This window comes from Dipodomys spectabilis, unplaced genomic scaffold (assembly GCF_019054845.1).
Source record: "Dipodomys spectabilis isolate Male_0828 unplaced genomic scaffold, ASM1905484v1 ptg000173l, whole genome shotgun sequence".
NCBI classification, from domain to species: Eukaryota; Metazoa; Chordata; class Mammalia; order Rodentia; family Heteromyidae; genus Dipodomys; species Dipodomys spectabilis.
The window spans coordinates 1,112,470-1,131,404 of NW_024870850.1; the positions used below are offsets into that span (position 1 = coordinate 1,112,470).

Genomic DNA, 18,935 nt, shown 5'->3' on the forward strand with positions numbered 1-18,935 from the left:
AACAGATTGTAAGAAATGATACCATTAAAAAACTTTCTTATGGGGCTGGGAAAGTGGCTCAGTGGTAGAGTGCTTGCCTTGAGCTGAAGAGCTCAGGGGCAGGACCCAGGCCCAGAGTTTAGGACCCACAACTGGCAGAAAAAAACTTTCTTATGTATATTTAATGCAGAAATAGAAATTTCTGTCTACCAAATTAATAAAGAGTCATTAAAAAAGAATAAATTGAAAGTTATATGAAGCCAAGGTGGATGAAACTGTGATGCATTACTTTAAACTTGAGAGAAGTGCCAAAAAATGTTTTTCATTGTAATCTTCAATTGAAGAGTATTTTTATATAGCTTATTCAGGTTATTACTAAAGCCATATGAGGAAAGCAGAGTGAGAGGGAAAAGGCAGAGAGAGAGGAGATGGAGAATGAGAGAGAGACAGAGAGACAGAGAGACAGAGACAGAGACAGAGACAGAGGTAGACACATAGAGAAAAGTCTTGCAAAAGAGACTCGGGATTATTGCAAAAGGTGAATGTGTGAGGAGACATATACAAGTATTGAACAAAATGGTCTCTAAAGATCATATTAAAAGGTGAAACTCTTGTGAAGTGGAAAATACTAATAAATGTGTTAGTGGACTGTGCAATATGAGCGTAGGCAGGCAGGAAGTTCTTATACTTGAAAATTGAGAAAAATGATTGAGAAAGACAACAGCAAAAGGAAATGGAGAAGAGGAATAATAAGATTAAGTTCAAAATAAATAGGAGGAACCAAAACTACGCAAGAAAATTCAAATTTAAATGGCTATCACCCACTTGTTACCACTACTAGTAGAAAAATGAGCAATATCTTCTTATTCATTGAAGTAAAAATTCCATGATACAAACTAGTATAACAATGCAAAATTATTGTAGATTTGATCAGACAAATTGTATGCTAATCAAATATATGACTTTAATCATAAGAAAGCTAATTTATCCTACTATGACTTTTATCCCTGAAACCATGCAGAGTATTTCTATTTTGCATTAACAAGATGTAACACTTTGGAACAAAAATGCAGCCTAGGAGCCCTGCTCCAGAGGCCAAGATGGAGAAGGCCTCCACAGCCATCATGACCTTCCCCTTGGCACTGTGATAGACAGGCAGGAAAGTGACCCAAACACTGCAGAACACCAGCATGCTGAAAGTCAGGAACTTGGCTTCATTGAAAGTGTCAGGCAGGTTCCTCGAGAGAAAAGCCACAATGAAGCTGGCCAGGGCCAGGAAGCCCAGGTATCCCAGGACACAGTAGAAGGCAGTGAGGGAGCCCTTGTTGCACAGGATGATGATGTGGCCATGTTCAGAGTGTGCATCTGTGTCCACAAAGGGAGGAAAGGTTCCCAGCCAGAGTCCACAGAGAGTCACCTGGATGAGGGTGCAGATGGGGATGATGAGGTTAGGAGCTCCTGATACCAGCAGCCACCTCATCATTCTCCCTGGAGAAGTGGCCTTAAAGGCCAGAACCACAGTCACTGTTTTGGCCAGCACTGTGGAAACAGCCACAGTGAAGACAACTCCAAATGTGATCGGCTGCAGGACGCAAGTGACTGTGTTGGGATGGCCAATGAAGAGCAAGGAACAGAGGAAACAGAAGATGAGGGAGATGAGCAAGATGTAACTGAGGGTCCGGTTATTGGCCTTGACAATGCCAGTGTCTTGATGTTTAACAAACATCCCAAGAACAGCAGCAGTGAGCACAGAGAAGCAGAGAGCGATGCAGGCCAGAGCTATGCCCAAGGGATCTCCAAAGGCCAGGAAAATTGCATCTCTCCTGAGGCACTGATTTCTCTGTGTATTGGCATACTGATGATCTGCACATCTCACACACTGGCCCATATCTGGTGGGAAGTGTAAGCTACCATTAGTTTTTGTTGTGAACTTCTTTTACCTAACAATATTAGGCAATTGTTTCCTTAGATGTAATCATAGCATGTCATCATTAAGTATCATAAACACACATTTATTTCTTTTCTAATCCATAACCTCCTCCCACTTCCATATTCTTCTTTATTCTTGCTCTTTTCTTCAACTTTTTTTCCTTCATTGGTTATCACATGTGTTGGTAATGTGCCATTTGTTGCATTCTTATCTCCTAACAAAAATTTCCTAAACTTTGTGCTAACACAGTAACAGTTAGAACTGTGTGCCCTGTGTTGCAATTCTATTTAAAATGGTAAATAATACAGCTTTCTACATGTCTTTGCACAACATTAATTTATCCCTGTGGCATATCCTTGAATTCCTCTCATTCTGTTTTTCTCTCCACCTCATCTGTGTATCAGAGAAACCACTCTTGGGCACTTTAGAGTCATGTTCATTTCTTAAGGTGAATCTACCTTTCTCAATCCTTATTCTATGACACAAACAGTTCTAGGCTAAGAGATATAAAGATGTTGTCTTATATCTTTATTTCCTGTGTGAAAAATTATACATTTTAATGTAAGCACTGTCCTAATAAGAGTTGTGTTTACTTTCATGTTAGAGTTTACACTTGTCTGAATTATTAGTAATAAGAGGGGTTTCTGGAGTTAAATTTTCCTGTCATAGAGTAGAAAATATTACTAAATATGTAATTTAAGACCATGATCTATTACATTTCAACTAGCAATACTACCACTTGTCAAAATTGTTATTAATAGAGAGAAGGAAAAAGGGCTCTGCAATCATAAAGCAGAAGTTTTGCATTGACTTGGTTGGCTGAGGTAAACTGAGGAGAGATGAAAAATTACTTTGTAAGTCACAGACTTACCTGTGTCATTAGCAATCTCATTCTTTGGGCAAGGGATACAATCAAAGCAACAGGCAGCTTGTCCCTCCTGAGGAGATTTCCTGAATCCAGGACCACAACTCTCACTGCAGACAGAGTGAGGAGTCTAAGGAAAATCAAGTATGCCAGTAACTACTCAAACTTACATAGCTAACACTCCAAAAAGTCCGTTGTTTTAAAGAATCAAATTATTACACATAATGATTCTATGTAGCTAAGTGAGTCAATCAATTGAATTGTGTTATTGATTCCATATCCCATATTTCCTAAGGAATTATGTGTTACAACTTTGATTTCTAGCCTGTTATACTACAGAACCTTATGGGATCTTTAAAAGGGTGAAACTTATGGTGAGGAAGTAAGTCCCAGTTTACAACCCTATGGAACTTTCTTAAATTCGTGTCATTCTAGGTTGTTTCCTACTCATCTGTGACATGGGCAAAAGCCCGGATGAAGACTTCCATTTTATAGGCCCAACATATTTTCCTCTTAGGTTTCCAGTGGCCATGAAGATGAATCTTGATAAAGACTCCTTCAATGATTCTTTTCAGCAAAGATGAATAAGTAGCAGGTCAACTAACCACTGAATGAATCCTCTACATAAGTAAACACAACAAAGCTTTCCACCACATAAAATTATTTTTCAGGTACTTTACAACAATGTAGGAAACCTAGTAGAAAACTCCTGTCTATAATTTATGACAATATTCTGAATCTAGAAGTAGGAAGATATTTAATCTTGTTTTTAGTTTGGATCTTGAGGCTTGAGCTCAAGATCTAGCCACTGGCCTTGAGCATTTTTTGCCCAAGGTTATCATTGTACTACTTGATTCACAGCTCCACTTCCAGATTTTTGGTGGTTAATTGGAGATAAGTGTCTTACAGACTTTCCTGCTTGTCCAGATATAAACTGTGATATTTATATCTCTGGTCTCTGAGTAGCTAGGATTTTATGAGAATGTTGTTGGCACCCAGCCAGGTATAAATTGAAAGGATGACTTTTTCTTCAAGATATGTTCTTAAAATTATTATGATTAGAGCCAACCCACCTCTGTAGATCCTATGGCCCACTCTAACATATCTTCAGATAAAGACAGTTGATTACCATGGAAAGCATATGGAGAAAACTTTCCTATTTTCACCTCCATTTGAAGACCTTCTGGAAAATTCCAAATGTTCAGAATGTCATACTGTGGCTCCAATTTCCTTTTCTCATCTAAAATCACTTGCTCTCCAACAGGATTGTAAAACTGGATGTTCCTCAGAACATGGAGCAGCTGAAGAGATACATCAGGTTATGAGGAAGTACATCTCGACATAGGTAGAAAATGTGAATGAAGAAAAGCTCCTGGGGAAATGGGGAAGGAAGGGATAGTAGGCAAAAAACAAAGGAGGGAGTGACAATGCTCGACAAGAAATGTACTCATTTCTTACTGATGTAACTGTAACCTCTCTGTACAGCATGTTTATAAGAAAATAATTTTTTTAAAAAAGAAAAGCTCCTGATTGCCTTTAATCTCTTATTCTGAATTCAAGAATAGCACCAACTACTGCAGGATCCACAAAATAATCTATGGAGGTATAAAAAGAGTCTTTCTGAATCCAGGTCACTCTGAAAAGGAGTACAAGCTGTTTTTTTTTTTTTTTTTTTTTTAAGACAAACCAATATGGCATAGTCATGAATGAGACCATTCTCAGTTGCCTAGCTACAGTTTAACACAGCACTTTTTGTATAAATGTGTATAGTTTGAGCTTGCTAATTTTTAACGGTATAGTGGATTTTTATTTCTTTTTAAAATTATCTTTAGATATTGTACATAGGAGAAGCCATTTTACAAAGTAATTTATGAATACTGTATCTCGATCAATGTCACTCCTGTCAACATTCTCACCGATTCCTCCCCTTACAATTCCTTCCCTCACTCTTAATTTTGCAGGATATACATTGGATTCTTGTCTGCATTTCTCCCATCTTCTCCTCTTCATTAGTCTACCCCTCTCCACATGACCCCAAATCCATATGGTGTATTTTTAAAAATTGAGTTATTTTTATTCCTTTATTTTCAGAGCTGAGGACTAAACTCAGGGCCTTGCACTTGCCAGGCAAGTGCTGTTCCATTGAGCTAAATCCCCAATCCTGTATGGTGTTGTAAAATATCACTGGAAGAGTTTAGGATAATGACTAAGAAAAGAAAGCAAAAGGAGCAAGACAGGCATAGGAAATTACACATAAAGAAATGAAAACGTAGAGAATCAATTCAGAAGACAAAGTGTAATCTAAAGGATTTCTAAGAGATGAATAGAGGGAAAATGTGTCATTAGTGATTATATAACAAATCATATGAAATTCTCAGAAATGAAGGGCACAAGCATCCAGATCATTAAGGTCAAGCAACTACCCATTTCAGTTAGTGAAAAATTGACCTATCCTACTGAGAATCATCTCGAAAACTCAAAACAAAGGGGATGAGTAAAAGATATTACATTTTCAGAAGGGGGAAAACATTACATGAAAAAGATTCAGAAATTAAAATATTTTCAGAATTTCTGACTGCCACATTGGCAGGTGGAAAACAAGGGGGAATGTTTTCAAAAATTTAAGGAGAAATTAATTTATTTACTTTTGAGATAGTCTCAATATATATCTCAAGATGGTTTTGAACTCATGATCCTTTTTCCTCTGTCTACCAAATACTGGGATTTCAGGCATTTACCACTATGTCCCAGCTGAGAACATTATTTTTAAATAAGAATTTTATATTTAGCAAAGGTATTCATCAAAATTAAAGTAGATTGAGTTTACAGAACATCTGCAAATGTATTTATTCACCTCCTAACTACTCTTTTTGGAGAAGTCATTAGAGGAAATACTTGCAGAGAGAAACATTTGGCATGCAGGACATAGGAGATTCATTACAGACAGACAGGTGGAAACACAGTATGATAGTGTTGCCAAAGTCACAGAGGAAAAACGGTACAGAGTAGGGCAAAAGGATGGAAGCCTGCAGAACAGATGTCTCCATTAAAACAGTGTTGATAGAATTCTTGGTGGTTTTGACCAGGTGAAATCAGCACTTGGAAAAAGAGGGGACCTTCTTACGGGGGATGGCAAGACTAGGGTTTGAACTCAGGGTCTCCCACTTGCCATTGCTAGGCAGAGCTTGCTAAATTTTTATTTCCAAACTTGAGTAAAACTAGATCACATATGAAAAATATAGAAAATTCCGTTTAGCAGGTCATCCTTTGCTAGTACTAAGGAAATGTATAGGGAAAACTTGAATTTATAGTTTTTAAACATTAGCGATGCAAATGTTGAAGTTATTTGTAAATAATCAAATTCATAAGTAGGCTGCCAGGAGCTCATGAGGACTTCATCTCAGCTACTCAGGAGACTGAGATTTGAGGATCACAGTTCAAATCCAGACTGGGCTTTAAAGTCCATGAGAGTTGTCTTCAATAAACTACTCTGAAAAAATACAGATGTACTGGTGTACCTCAAGTGGCAGAGTACCATCCTTGAGCACAAAGAGACCCAGAGACAGCACTCAACCCTGAATTCAAGCCCAGGAGCAGTAATAAAAAAATCAATTTACAGAATCATGGAATACATTTTATTCTTTATACAGTTTTTTCTTATGATTCTATGTTTAGAGTACCCCAGACATTTAAATGTAAACAAATTCCTGGGTTTTGCAAAAGCATCTGAAATATTAAATTTCACAGAATATGACATTTTCTAGGAAGTGTCTTTGCTCATGGTGCATGCCATCCAATACAGATGAAATTACCTGTGCATGGAAAGGCACTGTTCCTTTTCTATTTTCCATTGTTTGAAATTCTACTTGATGAAGAAGCTTCTCATGGAGAGCCTGGGCCACAGCATACACAGCGTTGTATATATTGTAACTGTGTCCAGACATAGTCATGTCAAAAACATGCCCAGGCAACCAATCCAAAGAGGCGTCATGAGGACAGTTGTCCCATGTCACACAGTCAGACTCAGCATTTGAGCAATTAAAAATGTGAAACCACATCCTAGCAAGAAAAATGTCTTCTGGGTATTTGGAAGGGTTAACTGCCTTGATAAAATCTGTGAATCCAGAAACATCTGCATGGTGGTGTGAAAAAATAAGAGGAACATGCAGTGAGCCTAACATGAAATATCTCCTTTTCAGGGTAAATTCCCACTGTGCATTCATTATACAAACTTTGCCTTTTATTAAAAGTTGCTCAATGCCCATTATTAAAATTATTAGTGAATCATTATTACCATGTATGATGAGGACATTTGATGATTTATTTACCTCATTATAAGCTGCCATGGCTTTACCTATATGTGATATTGATTTGTTTGAGATCACTAGCTCATAGGCTACACAAACTCTGTTCTTGGCCATCTCTTCTTTCAATTCAGCAAGAACCCACAAATCATTCTCATCTTGTAAATTCAACAGTCCCACCCAGCTCCAGCTGAAGTGAAGCAGTAAGGAGACGATAGCTGTGGCTATTGATGTGTCCTTTGGGGCCATCTGATAGAGAGCAGGAAACTTGTGATGGTCACTCAGGGCATGAACAAATGACCCAAAGGTAAGCTGAAGGGAAACAAAATTGGATGCTTCATGAATTAGAGGATTGCCATTCATCAAAATTTGAATCTTGATGTATGTGGAGAAATAGTTGAAGTTTATGGAATATGTTTTATTTTATTTTTTAAAATAGTTTGTTTTTTTGAGTAGTTGCACAACATATCAATATTTTAAAAATTTCTCTTGATTTTTGTCACAAATTTCATCAGTTATCCCCATCCATATCAACCCCACCACTCCTTGACTTATCTAATTGCATTTTCACATATGTACATTGAATATTATTTTGTTTTTCCCAACCATCCATTCCCTATTCCTCTCACATTTTTCCTCAATATCTATCTGTTTCAGGCAACATATGCAACAGCTTTCTCATGTTTCTTTTTTGTACTGCCAGTAGATAGAAGAGTCACAGCATAGAGTTCCACCCATGTGTATACCATGCTTTAGTCAGGTTGATCAGATATACATATATAAGAGGCTATTTGTGTGTTCCATATTTATTTCATTTTCATGTTCATATTTTAGGTCTACCTCTCACCTAAAAGAGAACACATTTCTCAGAGCCTCACTTACTTCATTTAATATAATATCTTGTGGGTGTGCACATACATGCCAGTAGAGGGGCACAAATGCATGTCCTCATCTACTTCGGTGGATTTTTCTCTCATGACACATCTACCACTTTGAGCATTCATTCACTTTCTGCTTGTTGCTGGTTAATTGCCGATACAAGTTTCTCTGAATACTCTAAATTACAGGAGTAGTTCATCAGTTCCCTGCTCAACATAGCTTCACACTGCAAAGTCATTTTCCATTTCCTGATTGTTTTAAAGAAAATTATTGAAAAGGCTTGTAACAATACATCATCTATTTGTCATCTCTATTTCTTCTGTCTCCTTTGCCAAATGGTGAAATATATCTATATCCACATATCTATATATCCCAACATCATTGAGTACTTACTCTTTGATTCCACAAAATTTGATAGGTTCATAAATCCAGTCTCTTCCTATCATCCTCTTCTAACACATGAAATATTAGACATTTTTATATCCTTTAACACCTCTATTCTCACCTGTGGAAACCTGTAGAGTCCCAGCAATGTTCCAATTTGGTCAGATATCATTCCTAATGGTCCTGTAAGTACTGCTATAGACCTGTTGTCTCTCATACAGGAGTAGTTTGGAATGTTGTACTTCCCAAAGAGCCAAGTGAAGGGATTCTTATACATGGTCCAACCACTGAATTGAACATCATAGACATCAAATCCCAGAGTCAAGTTGTGTAAAAGATCAGAGTTTTTGTTGGCCTCCTCAATAGCAAAAGCCAAGGCCAAAACAAGCTGGTAGTTCTTGAAGATAGACCTGCATAATGATCATAGAAATTTTAGAGTATTTCAAAACTTAAGAGTTTGATGCAATAAATCCTTGCTTCTTTGCCTTTGAATATGTTAAACCATTACTCCCAGTTGGGTTTTATTTTCCTATGCTTGTATATAGGATTAGGTAAGGATATGAAGGGAACATGTCATGAATGAGATTCAGAAACTTATTTATGCCATGAGAGACTTTGCTTTTCCCCTCTTCTACATGCACCAGAACAGAGAACTGTTGTCTGTTGGATTGGGTTTTAATAAGACAGGAAATATTCCATTGCATTTATCTAGGGGCAACTAGCTATACATGTGCAAAAAAAAATCTTGTGTTTTGAATCACCTAGTTTTTGTTATGTCTTTATTTGGAAGGTCAGCCTAACTAATAAATGTTCAAATTAAGAACAACTTTCAGAAGCAAAATCTTATTTATGGAAGATTCTATTGTAAGCTGTGCTCACAAATCCAACATATTAAACAGTTCTTACTTCAATAACAACCAGAATAAAAGCTCAAGTATCAGGTGAGGGAATTGTATTTTTTTCAATTTTTTTTATTGTGAAAATACCATACAGAAGGGTTACAACTACATGAGCAAGGTAATGAGTATATTTCTGATCAAGCATTGTTGCCTCCTCCTTTTTTCCCTTTACCATCCCTTCCCATCTCCCCCCTCCCCAGCGCTTCACCTCACCCCCATACCAAAGTTGTAAAGTTCATTTTTTCCAGCATAACGTCTTGTACATCTCATTGTTGCAATGCATCAACCCGTATCCCTATTTAAACGATTTTTTCCCCTTCCCCTCCACAAATTATACCAACATCAAATACAGTGAAAACAGGGGTTATACCGTGGGGGAGGGACATACAAAGCAACAAAAAAATCATCTTATAAACATGCTAGAAACAATAGAAAGAAAGAAAAACCATTCTGAGTCCTTATCTTGGGGTTCATTTCGCCTAACATCAACTTATCTGACCTTTTCTGCTTGTCTCAGACATATACTAGTTATTGCAAATAAGGAAAATCATGGGACCTATGTTTCTTTGGGCCTGGCTTACTGAGAATTGCATTTTTTTATACACCCAAATGAAAGGGCTAAATCCAATTCCAAAGAATCCTTTATGGAGAGAGGAACCCCTAACATGAGGGTTGAGGGAGAATTGTAAGCAAGCTTTACATTCAAATCCCAGTTCCAATGACTCCATCTCTTCCCATTATATTTAGATAGAGAAACCAAAAAGGAACCAATAGAACAAAATAAAGAAGATCAAAGTACTGTTTTTCTTTCTTTCTCTGTGTCTTGTCTGTGTGTTCCTGTGTGTGTGTGTGTGTGTGTGTGTGTGTGTGTGTGTGTGTGTAGTACATGTGCACGTGTGCATATGCTAAAGAAATTAATGTACTGAAAGCAACTGGCATTTTTTAACAGTAAACAATAAAGTCACCTTGGAAATACTAATGAAAGGATTAACTTGTTCAGTATATACTGTTGGTATATGTGAAATGATCATAATGAAAACCTAGCATATTTGTGAAGTCTTCTAAATGGAAGAAAATAGTGACCTTGAGGAAAATGTAACTGAACAAACACATACAGAGGAATAATGCATGAGTAAGAAGTAAGAATGAAAATGTGTGAAAAAGGTTTGTTAAAAGTTGATGACAGAGGGACCAAGATGGCGATGGGGCAGTAGGGAAACACCACAGCTCTGCCCAACCAAAAAGAGTTTGAGTTCCAACGCTTAATCTCCCCAAGAGACCAACAACAACAAAAAGACGAACACTCAGAGAAAAACAGGAGGTGGAAAATAACAAAAAAAGAAAGCGAGGAAAAGAAGAATTTCAGAACAGAGAAGAGCGAAGACCCTTCTCCCAACCTTCACTGGCTGTGCGGCACCATGCCAAGCCACGGCCAGCCGGCCCAGCGGGGGCGGCCGGAGTCCCAGAGACACAGGGGGCTGCCGGCATATCACCCACGCAGAAGCCGCCTGAGGTACCAATTTCCAGACCCGCTGATCACCACAAACAGAGAAACCTACCAGCCGGGAGTCTCCACAAAGATCCCACGCCCACCCCTCACTCTCCATCCGAGCAGAGAGGCTCCATCCCGTCAAAGCCACTCAGCACTGGCAGCGCATCAAGCCACTGCCAGCCAGCCCGGCTGGGGCTGCCGGGGTCCCAGAGACACAGGGAGCTGTCTGCAGATAACTCGCTCAGAAGCTGCCTGAGGTACTGGTATCAGACCCACCAATTGCGATGAACGGAGAAACCCCCAAGCCCGGAACTTGGCCCCATGATGGGAGCTCCAGAGCTACATGGGACACCCACAGAACAGCAAAGCAAAAGACCTACAAGGAACTGGTGCTGATATGGAGAGTGAAAACCCCAGCACTCAGAACCTGTATGGAGGCCCAGCTCCCACCCCTCGCCCACGGCATGGACACTGTGGACCCGACAGCTTCAACAGAGGCAGAGACAGAAGAGAATCACATAGAGCCACCACTGCCCAGCCCAACCTGCAACCACCCCATCTGAACTTGGATTGCAACAGCAACTGACGACCTACACCACACAGAAACAACTAGCTCCAGGGTGAGTACCCCACAGGGGACAGTGTATCCCTCAAGGGAGACCAGAGCTGGAAGGATCCCCAGACCCTGACCTAGACTCCCTACCCCAACACCCGGACCACAGGACCCACTAAAACTGGGAACTGTTCGAGAGCTCCACCAGCCCATGGAGCACACTCCGCTGACCAGGCTAGAGCAAGAGTGCCCCTGGAAGGGAGCTTAAATGCCCAAGCCAGGAACAGCGCCCCTAGGTCAAGACAACCAACAATAGAAGAAAGTTGAACTGTGTACCCCAGGCTGCATAACCTAGGTGGTATACACAGCAGCACAGGCCCAACCGGCGTGCCCCAGGTGGGGGGCTGGGACCATGCCTGGGGATCCGGCGCCTGAACAACATAACCAACTCCTCCCAACTGAATTCAAATGCTGAGCATATGCCTCAGCAGAGGGGAGAAAAACAGGGAACTGCACCCCCTGGGAAGCACGCCTGTGACAACAAAAGACCTGGAGGCTCAGGACAAGAGAAGCCCAAACCCCACCAAAACCCAACCCATATACTCTAGGCTGGGAATTGGGCAACACAGGCCACCAGCACCTGATAGTAGGTAGGAGCTCAGGCTGGTAAAGTGGCTCAGCAGTAGAGTGATAGTCTTGAGTGCATGAGGCCCTGGATCTGATTCCTCAGCATCACATAAGCAGAAAGGGTCAGAAGTGGTGCTGTGGCTCAAATGGTAGGGTGCCAGCCTTGAGCTGAAGAGCTGAGGGACAGCATCCAAACCTAGAGTTCAAGCCCACAACCGGCCCCAAAAAAAACAAAAACAAAAACATCAGGAGCCCATAGCAGACTCCAGCATCTGGGAGAGTGAATCCAGAGCATCCGATCTTTCCAAGAGCACCCGTAGGAGCAAACTCGAGCAGTCTAGGCTGCTCAACCCTTCCAAAGGTGGGAATTGCCAGCGATCTATAGCAGAGAGCTGAGAATCTTAAGAAGGTCAGACCAGCAGCTGGAGGTAGGCCCCCAACAGAACCCAGATCAGGCACAGACTCTCTCTACCAATACAGAATCAGCAACCAAGCAAAGTCAGACACACCAAAACAAAATAGCAGACTAGTCTCCAATAATTCCCGAACCCCCATGTGAAAATCACAGAGAAAAATTACAAGGTTTATCAACACCAGGAATAGCAAGCTATCCTCAATAGCCAGTAGCCACGTAGGGGAGATTCCCAGTGGGAGCAAAGCAGGAATGGAAGACAAAGGCTACATCCAAGGGATACTGGAGGCAATGACTCAAGAAATAAAGTGAGAAATAGACCAGAAATTGAAAGAGCACAAGGATGAACTATCAAAAGAGATACAGGATATCAAACAGGAGATGCAGGCAAAACTAGAGGTAACACAAACCTCAATAAGAAGTGAGATAAATGCCAAATTAGAGGCAGTACATACCTCATTAAGAGGTGAGCTCAGTATTTTGAGAACCAACATCGAATCCATAAAGGAGTCCATTTCCTCCATGCAAACCACAATAGAAGCCACGGTTAACAGAGTGAACAAAATGGAATGTAGAGTGTCAGATACAGAAGACAGAATACACCAACTGGACCAAAAAGTGACAGATATGGAAAAATCACTCAAATTAAGCCAAAGGGAAATTCAAGATTAAGCAGATAATGCCAAAAAATTTAACCTTCGTATAATTGGAGTGGACGAAGGTGAGGAATTTCAAAGTAAGGGAATGCAACACCTATTCAGCAAAATAATCGGTGAAAATTTTCCCCATCTCAAAAAAAGAACATCTAACCTACATAACAGAAACATATAGAACACCCAACAAGCAAGATCCCAGGAAAAACACTTCTAGACACATTATAGTAAAAATGATAGATCTGAATAATAAAGAAACAATCTTGTATGCAGCAAAAGTGAAGAAGAAGCTATATTACAATGGGAAAAAATTAGAATCACTGCAGATCTTTCCACACAAACACTGAAAGCAAGAAAGGCCTGGGAAAGTACCCTACGAGCCCTGAGAGCCAATAACTGCCAACCCAGACTGATATACCTGGCAAAGCTAGCATTCCCATTCAATGGAGAACTGAAAAATTCTAATAGCAAAGAAAAACTAAATGAATACATTAACATTAAGCCAGCATTACAAAGAATACTAAGAGGGGGGACACAACCTGAAGAAAGCAACCAGGAACTGGGTCCTGCACCCAGACAGGCATTAATCAAAGTCTAACTGAGCAAGCACAGGAGGAAAGGAAAGAAGAAAAACTTAGGAAAACAGGGATTGACAGGGACAACAATGCATCTCTCTATGCTTTCTCTTAATATTAATGGACTTAATTCGCCAATCAAAAGAAAAAGAACTGCAGACTGGATCAGAAAACATGACCCATCCATCTGTTGCCTTCAGGAGACCCACTTCTCAGCCAAACATACAAACAAATTCAGAGTAAAGGGTTGGAAAAGGATCTACCAATCAAATGCCCCCAGTAAGAAAGCAGATGTAGCTATCCTGATATCTGACAAAATAAACTTTTCATTAAAATCAGTACAGAAAGATTAGGATGGACACTACATATTAATACAGGGAACAATCCAAGAGGAGGATATTACCATCATCAACTTATATTCCCCAAATATTGGTGCACCCAGATATGTCAAACAAATACTCTCAAACTTACAGAATAAAATAGATCCCAATACAATAATACTAGGAGACTTTAACACACCACTCTCACCAAAGGACAGTCTACCAACCAGACAACCAGAGGATTGGGAAAGAAGCTACCGAATTAAGTGAGGCCATACTTCAAGTGGAATTAACTGACATCTACCGAGTATTTCACCCTAAAACCACACAGTACACATTCTTCTCAGCAGCTCATGGAACTTTCTCCAAAATAGACCATATCATAGTTCATGCAAGGAACTTAAGCAAATACAAAAGGATCGACATAATCCCCTGTATCCTATCTGACCACAGTGGAATCAAGCTAGTTCTCAATAACAAAGCATACCGCAGAAATTTCTCTAATACATGGAAATTGAACAGCACATTTCTTAGCAATGCTTGGGTAATGGAAGAGATCAGAGGAGAAATAAAACATTTCCTACAACTAAATGAAAATGAAAACATCTCCCAAAGAAACTTGTGGGACACAGCAAAAGCAGTCCCGAGGGGCAAATTTATTGCCCTCAGTGCCCACATCAAGAAAATGGAAACAGACCAAGTAAATAATCTCATGTTGCAATTAAAAAAGCTAGAAAACCTGGTAGAAATGGATGCATTTTTAGAGAAATACAAGTTGCCCAAACTGAGCAAAGAAGTAAACCAATTAAATAAGCCAATATCCTACAAGGAGACACAGGAAGCTATCAAAAGTCTTCCAACCAAAAAAAGCCCAGGACCAGATGGATTCACAGCAGAATTCTATAAGACCGTTAAAGAAGAACTAATACCCATACTCCACAAACTCTTCAGAGAAACAGAGAAAGAGGGAGCTATCCTAAACTCATTCTACGAAGCCAATATCACACTCAACCTAAAACCAGGCAAAGACCCAACCAAAAAAGACAATTACAGGCCAATTTAATTGATGAACACAGATGCAAAGATCCTTAACAAGATTCTAGCTAACAGAATCCAGAAACACATAAGAAAAATCATACACTATGACCAGGTAGGCTTCATCCCAGAGATGCAGGGATGGTTTAACATACGTAAGTCAATAAATGTAATCCAACACATCAACAGAACCAGGTCAAGAATCACATGATTATCGCCACAGATGCAGAAAAGGCCTTTGATAAAATTCAACATTCAGACAGGCTAAAAGCTCTGGAGAAAATAGGAATAGAAGGAACATTTCTTAAAACAATAAAAGCCATTTATGACAGAACAATAGCCAATATTATACTAAATGGGGAAAAGCTACAACCAATTCTCCTAAAATCAGGAACAAGGCAAGGATGCCCACTGTCTCCACTGCTCTTCAATATAGTCCTGGAACCTTAGCCAGGGCAATAAGGCAAGAAAAAGACATTAAAGGGATCCACATAAGGAAAGAAGTTAAACTATCTCTTTTTGCAGATGACATTATACTATACCTTCACGATCCCAAAAACTCCATCCCCAAACTCTTAGAAATCATAAATTACTTCGGTAAAGTAGCAGGATACAAAATAAACCCACAAAAATCAGTTGCCTTCCTGTACACTGACAATGTACAAGAAGAGAAGGAAATAAAGGGAGCAACCTCATTCACAATAACCTCCCCAAAAATAAAATATTTAGGAATTAACCTAACCAAAGATGTAAAAAAACTATTTAATGAAAACTATAAAAAGTTAAAGAAAGAAATTGCAGAAGACACTAGGCAATGGAAAGACCTCCCATGCTCTTGGATAGTCAGACTTAATATAGTGAAAATGGTAATACTGCCAAAATTAATATACAAATTCAATGCAATTCCTATTAAAATCCCAATGACGTACATCACTGAAATACAGAAAACAGTCCAAAAATTCATATGGAACAACAAAAGACCTAGAATAGCCAAAACAATTCTAGGGAACAAAGACAACATGGGAGGGATATCCATGCCGAACTTCAAACTCTACTACAGAGCTATAATAACAAAGACAGCATGGTACTGGCACAAAAACAGACCCGAAGACCAATGGAACAGAATAGAAGATCTAGAAATAAATCCATAGACCTACAGCCAGCTGATATTCCACAAAAGAGCCAAAGACATACAATGGAAGAAACACAGCCTCTTCAACCACTGGTGCTGGGAAAACTGGGCGGCCACATGCAGAAAACTAAAAGTGGACCCCAGCCTATCACCATGCACCAACATCAACTCAAAATGGATTAAAGACCTTAACATTAAACCTGAATCTCTGAAACTACTGCAGGACAGAGTAGGAGAGACACTTGAACTAATAGGCACAGGAAGGAACTTCCTGAACAGAGTCCCAGGGTCACAACAAATTGGAGAGAGACTCAACAAATGGGACTCCCTTAAAATAAAAAGCTTCTGCACAGCTAAATCTATCGCAACCAAGCTAGAAAGACAACCAACTAATTGGGAAAAATATTTACCAGCAATATATCAGAAAAGGGGTTAACATCCTGTATATACAGGGAACTCAAGAAACTAATCCCTCCCAAACCTAACAAACCAATTACTAAATGGGCAAGGGAACTAAAGAGGGACTTCTCAAATGAAGAAATAAAAATGGCATGAGGAAACACATGAGGAAATGTTCATCATCCCTGGTGGTGAAAGAAATGCAAATAAAGACAACCCTGAGATACCACCTTACCCCAGTCAGAATGTCCCACATCCACAAATCAGCCAATGACAAATGCTGGGGATGGGGTGGGGAGGAACCCTATTACACTGCTGGTGGGAATGTACACTTATACAACCACTTTGGAAAGCAGTCTGGAGGGTCCTTAGAAAGCTAAAGATTGACCTCCCTTATGACCCAGTCATACCACTTCTAGGCATCTACCCTGAACAACAGGAACCAATATACAAGGACACATGCACCTCCATGTTTATTGCAGCACTGTTCACAATAGCTAGGATATGGAAACAACCCAGATGCCCTACCACAGATGAATGGATCCAAAAATTGTGGTATCTATACACAATGGAATATTATGCAGCCATTAGAAATGACAAAATAATGGCATTTGCTTGGAAATGGATGGAGTTAGAAGGAATCATGTTGAGAGCCAAGAGCAAAGAGACAAACGGTACTTGGTCTCCCTGATAAGTGGATGCTAAATCTAAAATGTTAGGTGATACGACAAAATTAACAGGACTTAAGAAACAAAGAACTTCCACTTATCTGGTCGAACTACTACTAAATATCCCCATGCTGCTGATCACATGTATGGTGTATATGTGTACACTGTTATATGTTATAGACCGTGATAGACACATTGTTCCAGGAAAGTTAGAATGAACTTCTGACTTTAAATGAGCATCATTATTCCACAATACTGTGAAATTTGGGAAATTATGTAATCACTTAATCACAATTAAAAAAAAAAAAAAACCTCGGGGAAGGTAGGAAGGGAAGGGAAGGTAGGGGGAAAACAATGGAAGGGGTAACAATGCTCAATAAGAAGTGTACTCCTTACCTTGCTCATGTTACTGTAACCCTCTGTATAGTATCTTTACAATAAAAAAATTTAAAAAACTTGATGTCATATTATTTTGTAAATCTCATTGTTACAATGGGTCTTCCTGTATATTTATTTCAGCATTTTGTTATTTCCCTTCCCCTCCCTAAATTAGAAATTTGTATATACAAGATGAGGGCACTGGAACCAAACACAGTGAAAATAGGGGTTTTATCATGGAGGAAGAACATACAAAAGAAACAAACAAATCATATACTACATTATACGTACATTAAAAACAACAGCAACAGAAGATATAACCTGTGTCCCTATCTTGGCATTAATTTTGCTTAGCATCATCTTATAAAGTCCTGTGCACATAGCTTTTGACCTTTTCTGCTTGTCCTGAACATGTACTAGTTATTGCACAGATGGGAAACCATGGGACCCATGTTTCTTTGGGCTTGGCTTACTTCACTTAATATAATTTTTTCCAAGCCTTTCCATTTCCTAACAAATGGGGCGATGTCATTCTTTCGGATGGAGGCATAGAATTCCATGGTGTGTGTATTATATATTTATATATCATATATTTTTGATCCATTCATCTACTGAGGGGCATCTGGATGGGTTCCATATCTTAGCTATGGAGAATAATGCTGCGATAAAGATGGTTCTGTTGGTAGCTTTAGTATGGCCTTGTTTGTGATTGGGTAAATGCCCAAAAGTGGGATTGCTGGGTCATAGGGGAGCTCTATGTGGAGTCTTTTGAGGAACCTCCATACTGCTTTCCAAAGTGGTTGAACAAGTTTACACTCCCACCAACAATGCAGTAAGGTTCCCTTCTGTCCACATCCCCTCCGGCATCTGTTGTTATTCATTCACTATCCATCAGACATAGGCCTCATACCTAAATTATACATAAAGCTTAAAATTTACCCCCACCCCAAAGAAATAGACATTGTTTCTGTATCTTGTTCTCTTTACCTTTTCTCTTGTTTTTTGGGAGAGTAAAGGAGGGCGCATAAAGATGGAACAAGGATGAACAAGTACAACAATGATACAAGACACGATGTGGAAAATGAACTGGTCAGTTATGAGTGAGGATGGAAAAACTGGGAGAGAGCGATGGAAGGGGAGACAAAAAGAATTATCTTGATTTCTGATCACCTATCTCATGTAACTGTAACCCTCTTGTATATCAACTCTACAGTAAGAATAAAAAATAAAACCAAATGTATAAAATAAAATAAATGAACCGACTCATCACTAACAGTGAGATTGAATTATCATTAAAACCTTCCCTTCCTGAAAAAGTCCAGGAATTGATGACTTACAGCCAAATTCTAAAAGACCTATAAAGCAGAATTATCAATTATTTTCAAATTCTTCAATAAAATAGAAAGCAAGGAAACACTATTCATTCTACAAAGCAAGAATTTAACTATCCT

The 18,935-nt window shown here is 39.3% G+C and overlaps 1 protein-coding gene across 1 annotated transcript; it reads right to left on the reverse strand.

The window, feature by feature from the left end:
• Positions 1-958: 958 nt before the first annotated feature.
• Positions 959-10,847, reverse strand: LOC122119856 (vomeronasal type-2 receptor 116-like). Its single transcript, XM_042693927.1, has 6 exons — positions 10,638-10,847; positions 8,463-8,738; positions 6,587-7,390; positions 3,848-4,075; positions 2,781-2,904; positions 959-1,869 (listed from the first exon to the last, which is right to left on the reverse strand). Exons 1-6 carry the CDS (start codon positions 10,845-10,847, stop codon positions 959-961), a joined length of 2,553 nt encoding a protein of 850 aa, XP_042549861.1.
• Positions 10,848-18,935: the final 8,088 nt, after the last annotated feature.

Bases quoted from the DNA above. Each gene is read 5' to 3' on its own strand.
- LOC122119856 (XM_042693927.1), bottom strand. From the start codon at position 10,847: ATGGAGAGTGAGGGGTGGGCGTGGGATCTTTGTGGAGACTCCCGGCTG. The intron at 7,391-8,462 runs GTGAGAATAGAG...GTTTCCCTTCAG, and splicing joins GACTCTACAGGTTTCCACAG to CTTACCTTTGGGTCATTTGT. The intron at 2,905-3,847 runs GTGGGTTGGCTC...GATTTTCCTTAG, and splicing joins GGGCCATAGGATCTACAGAG to ACTCCTCACTCTGTCTGCAG.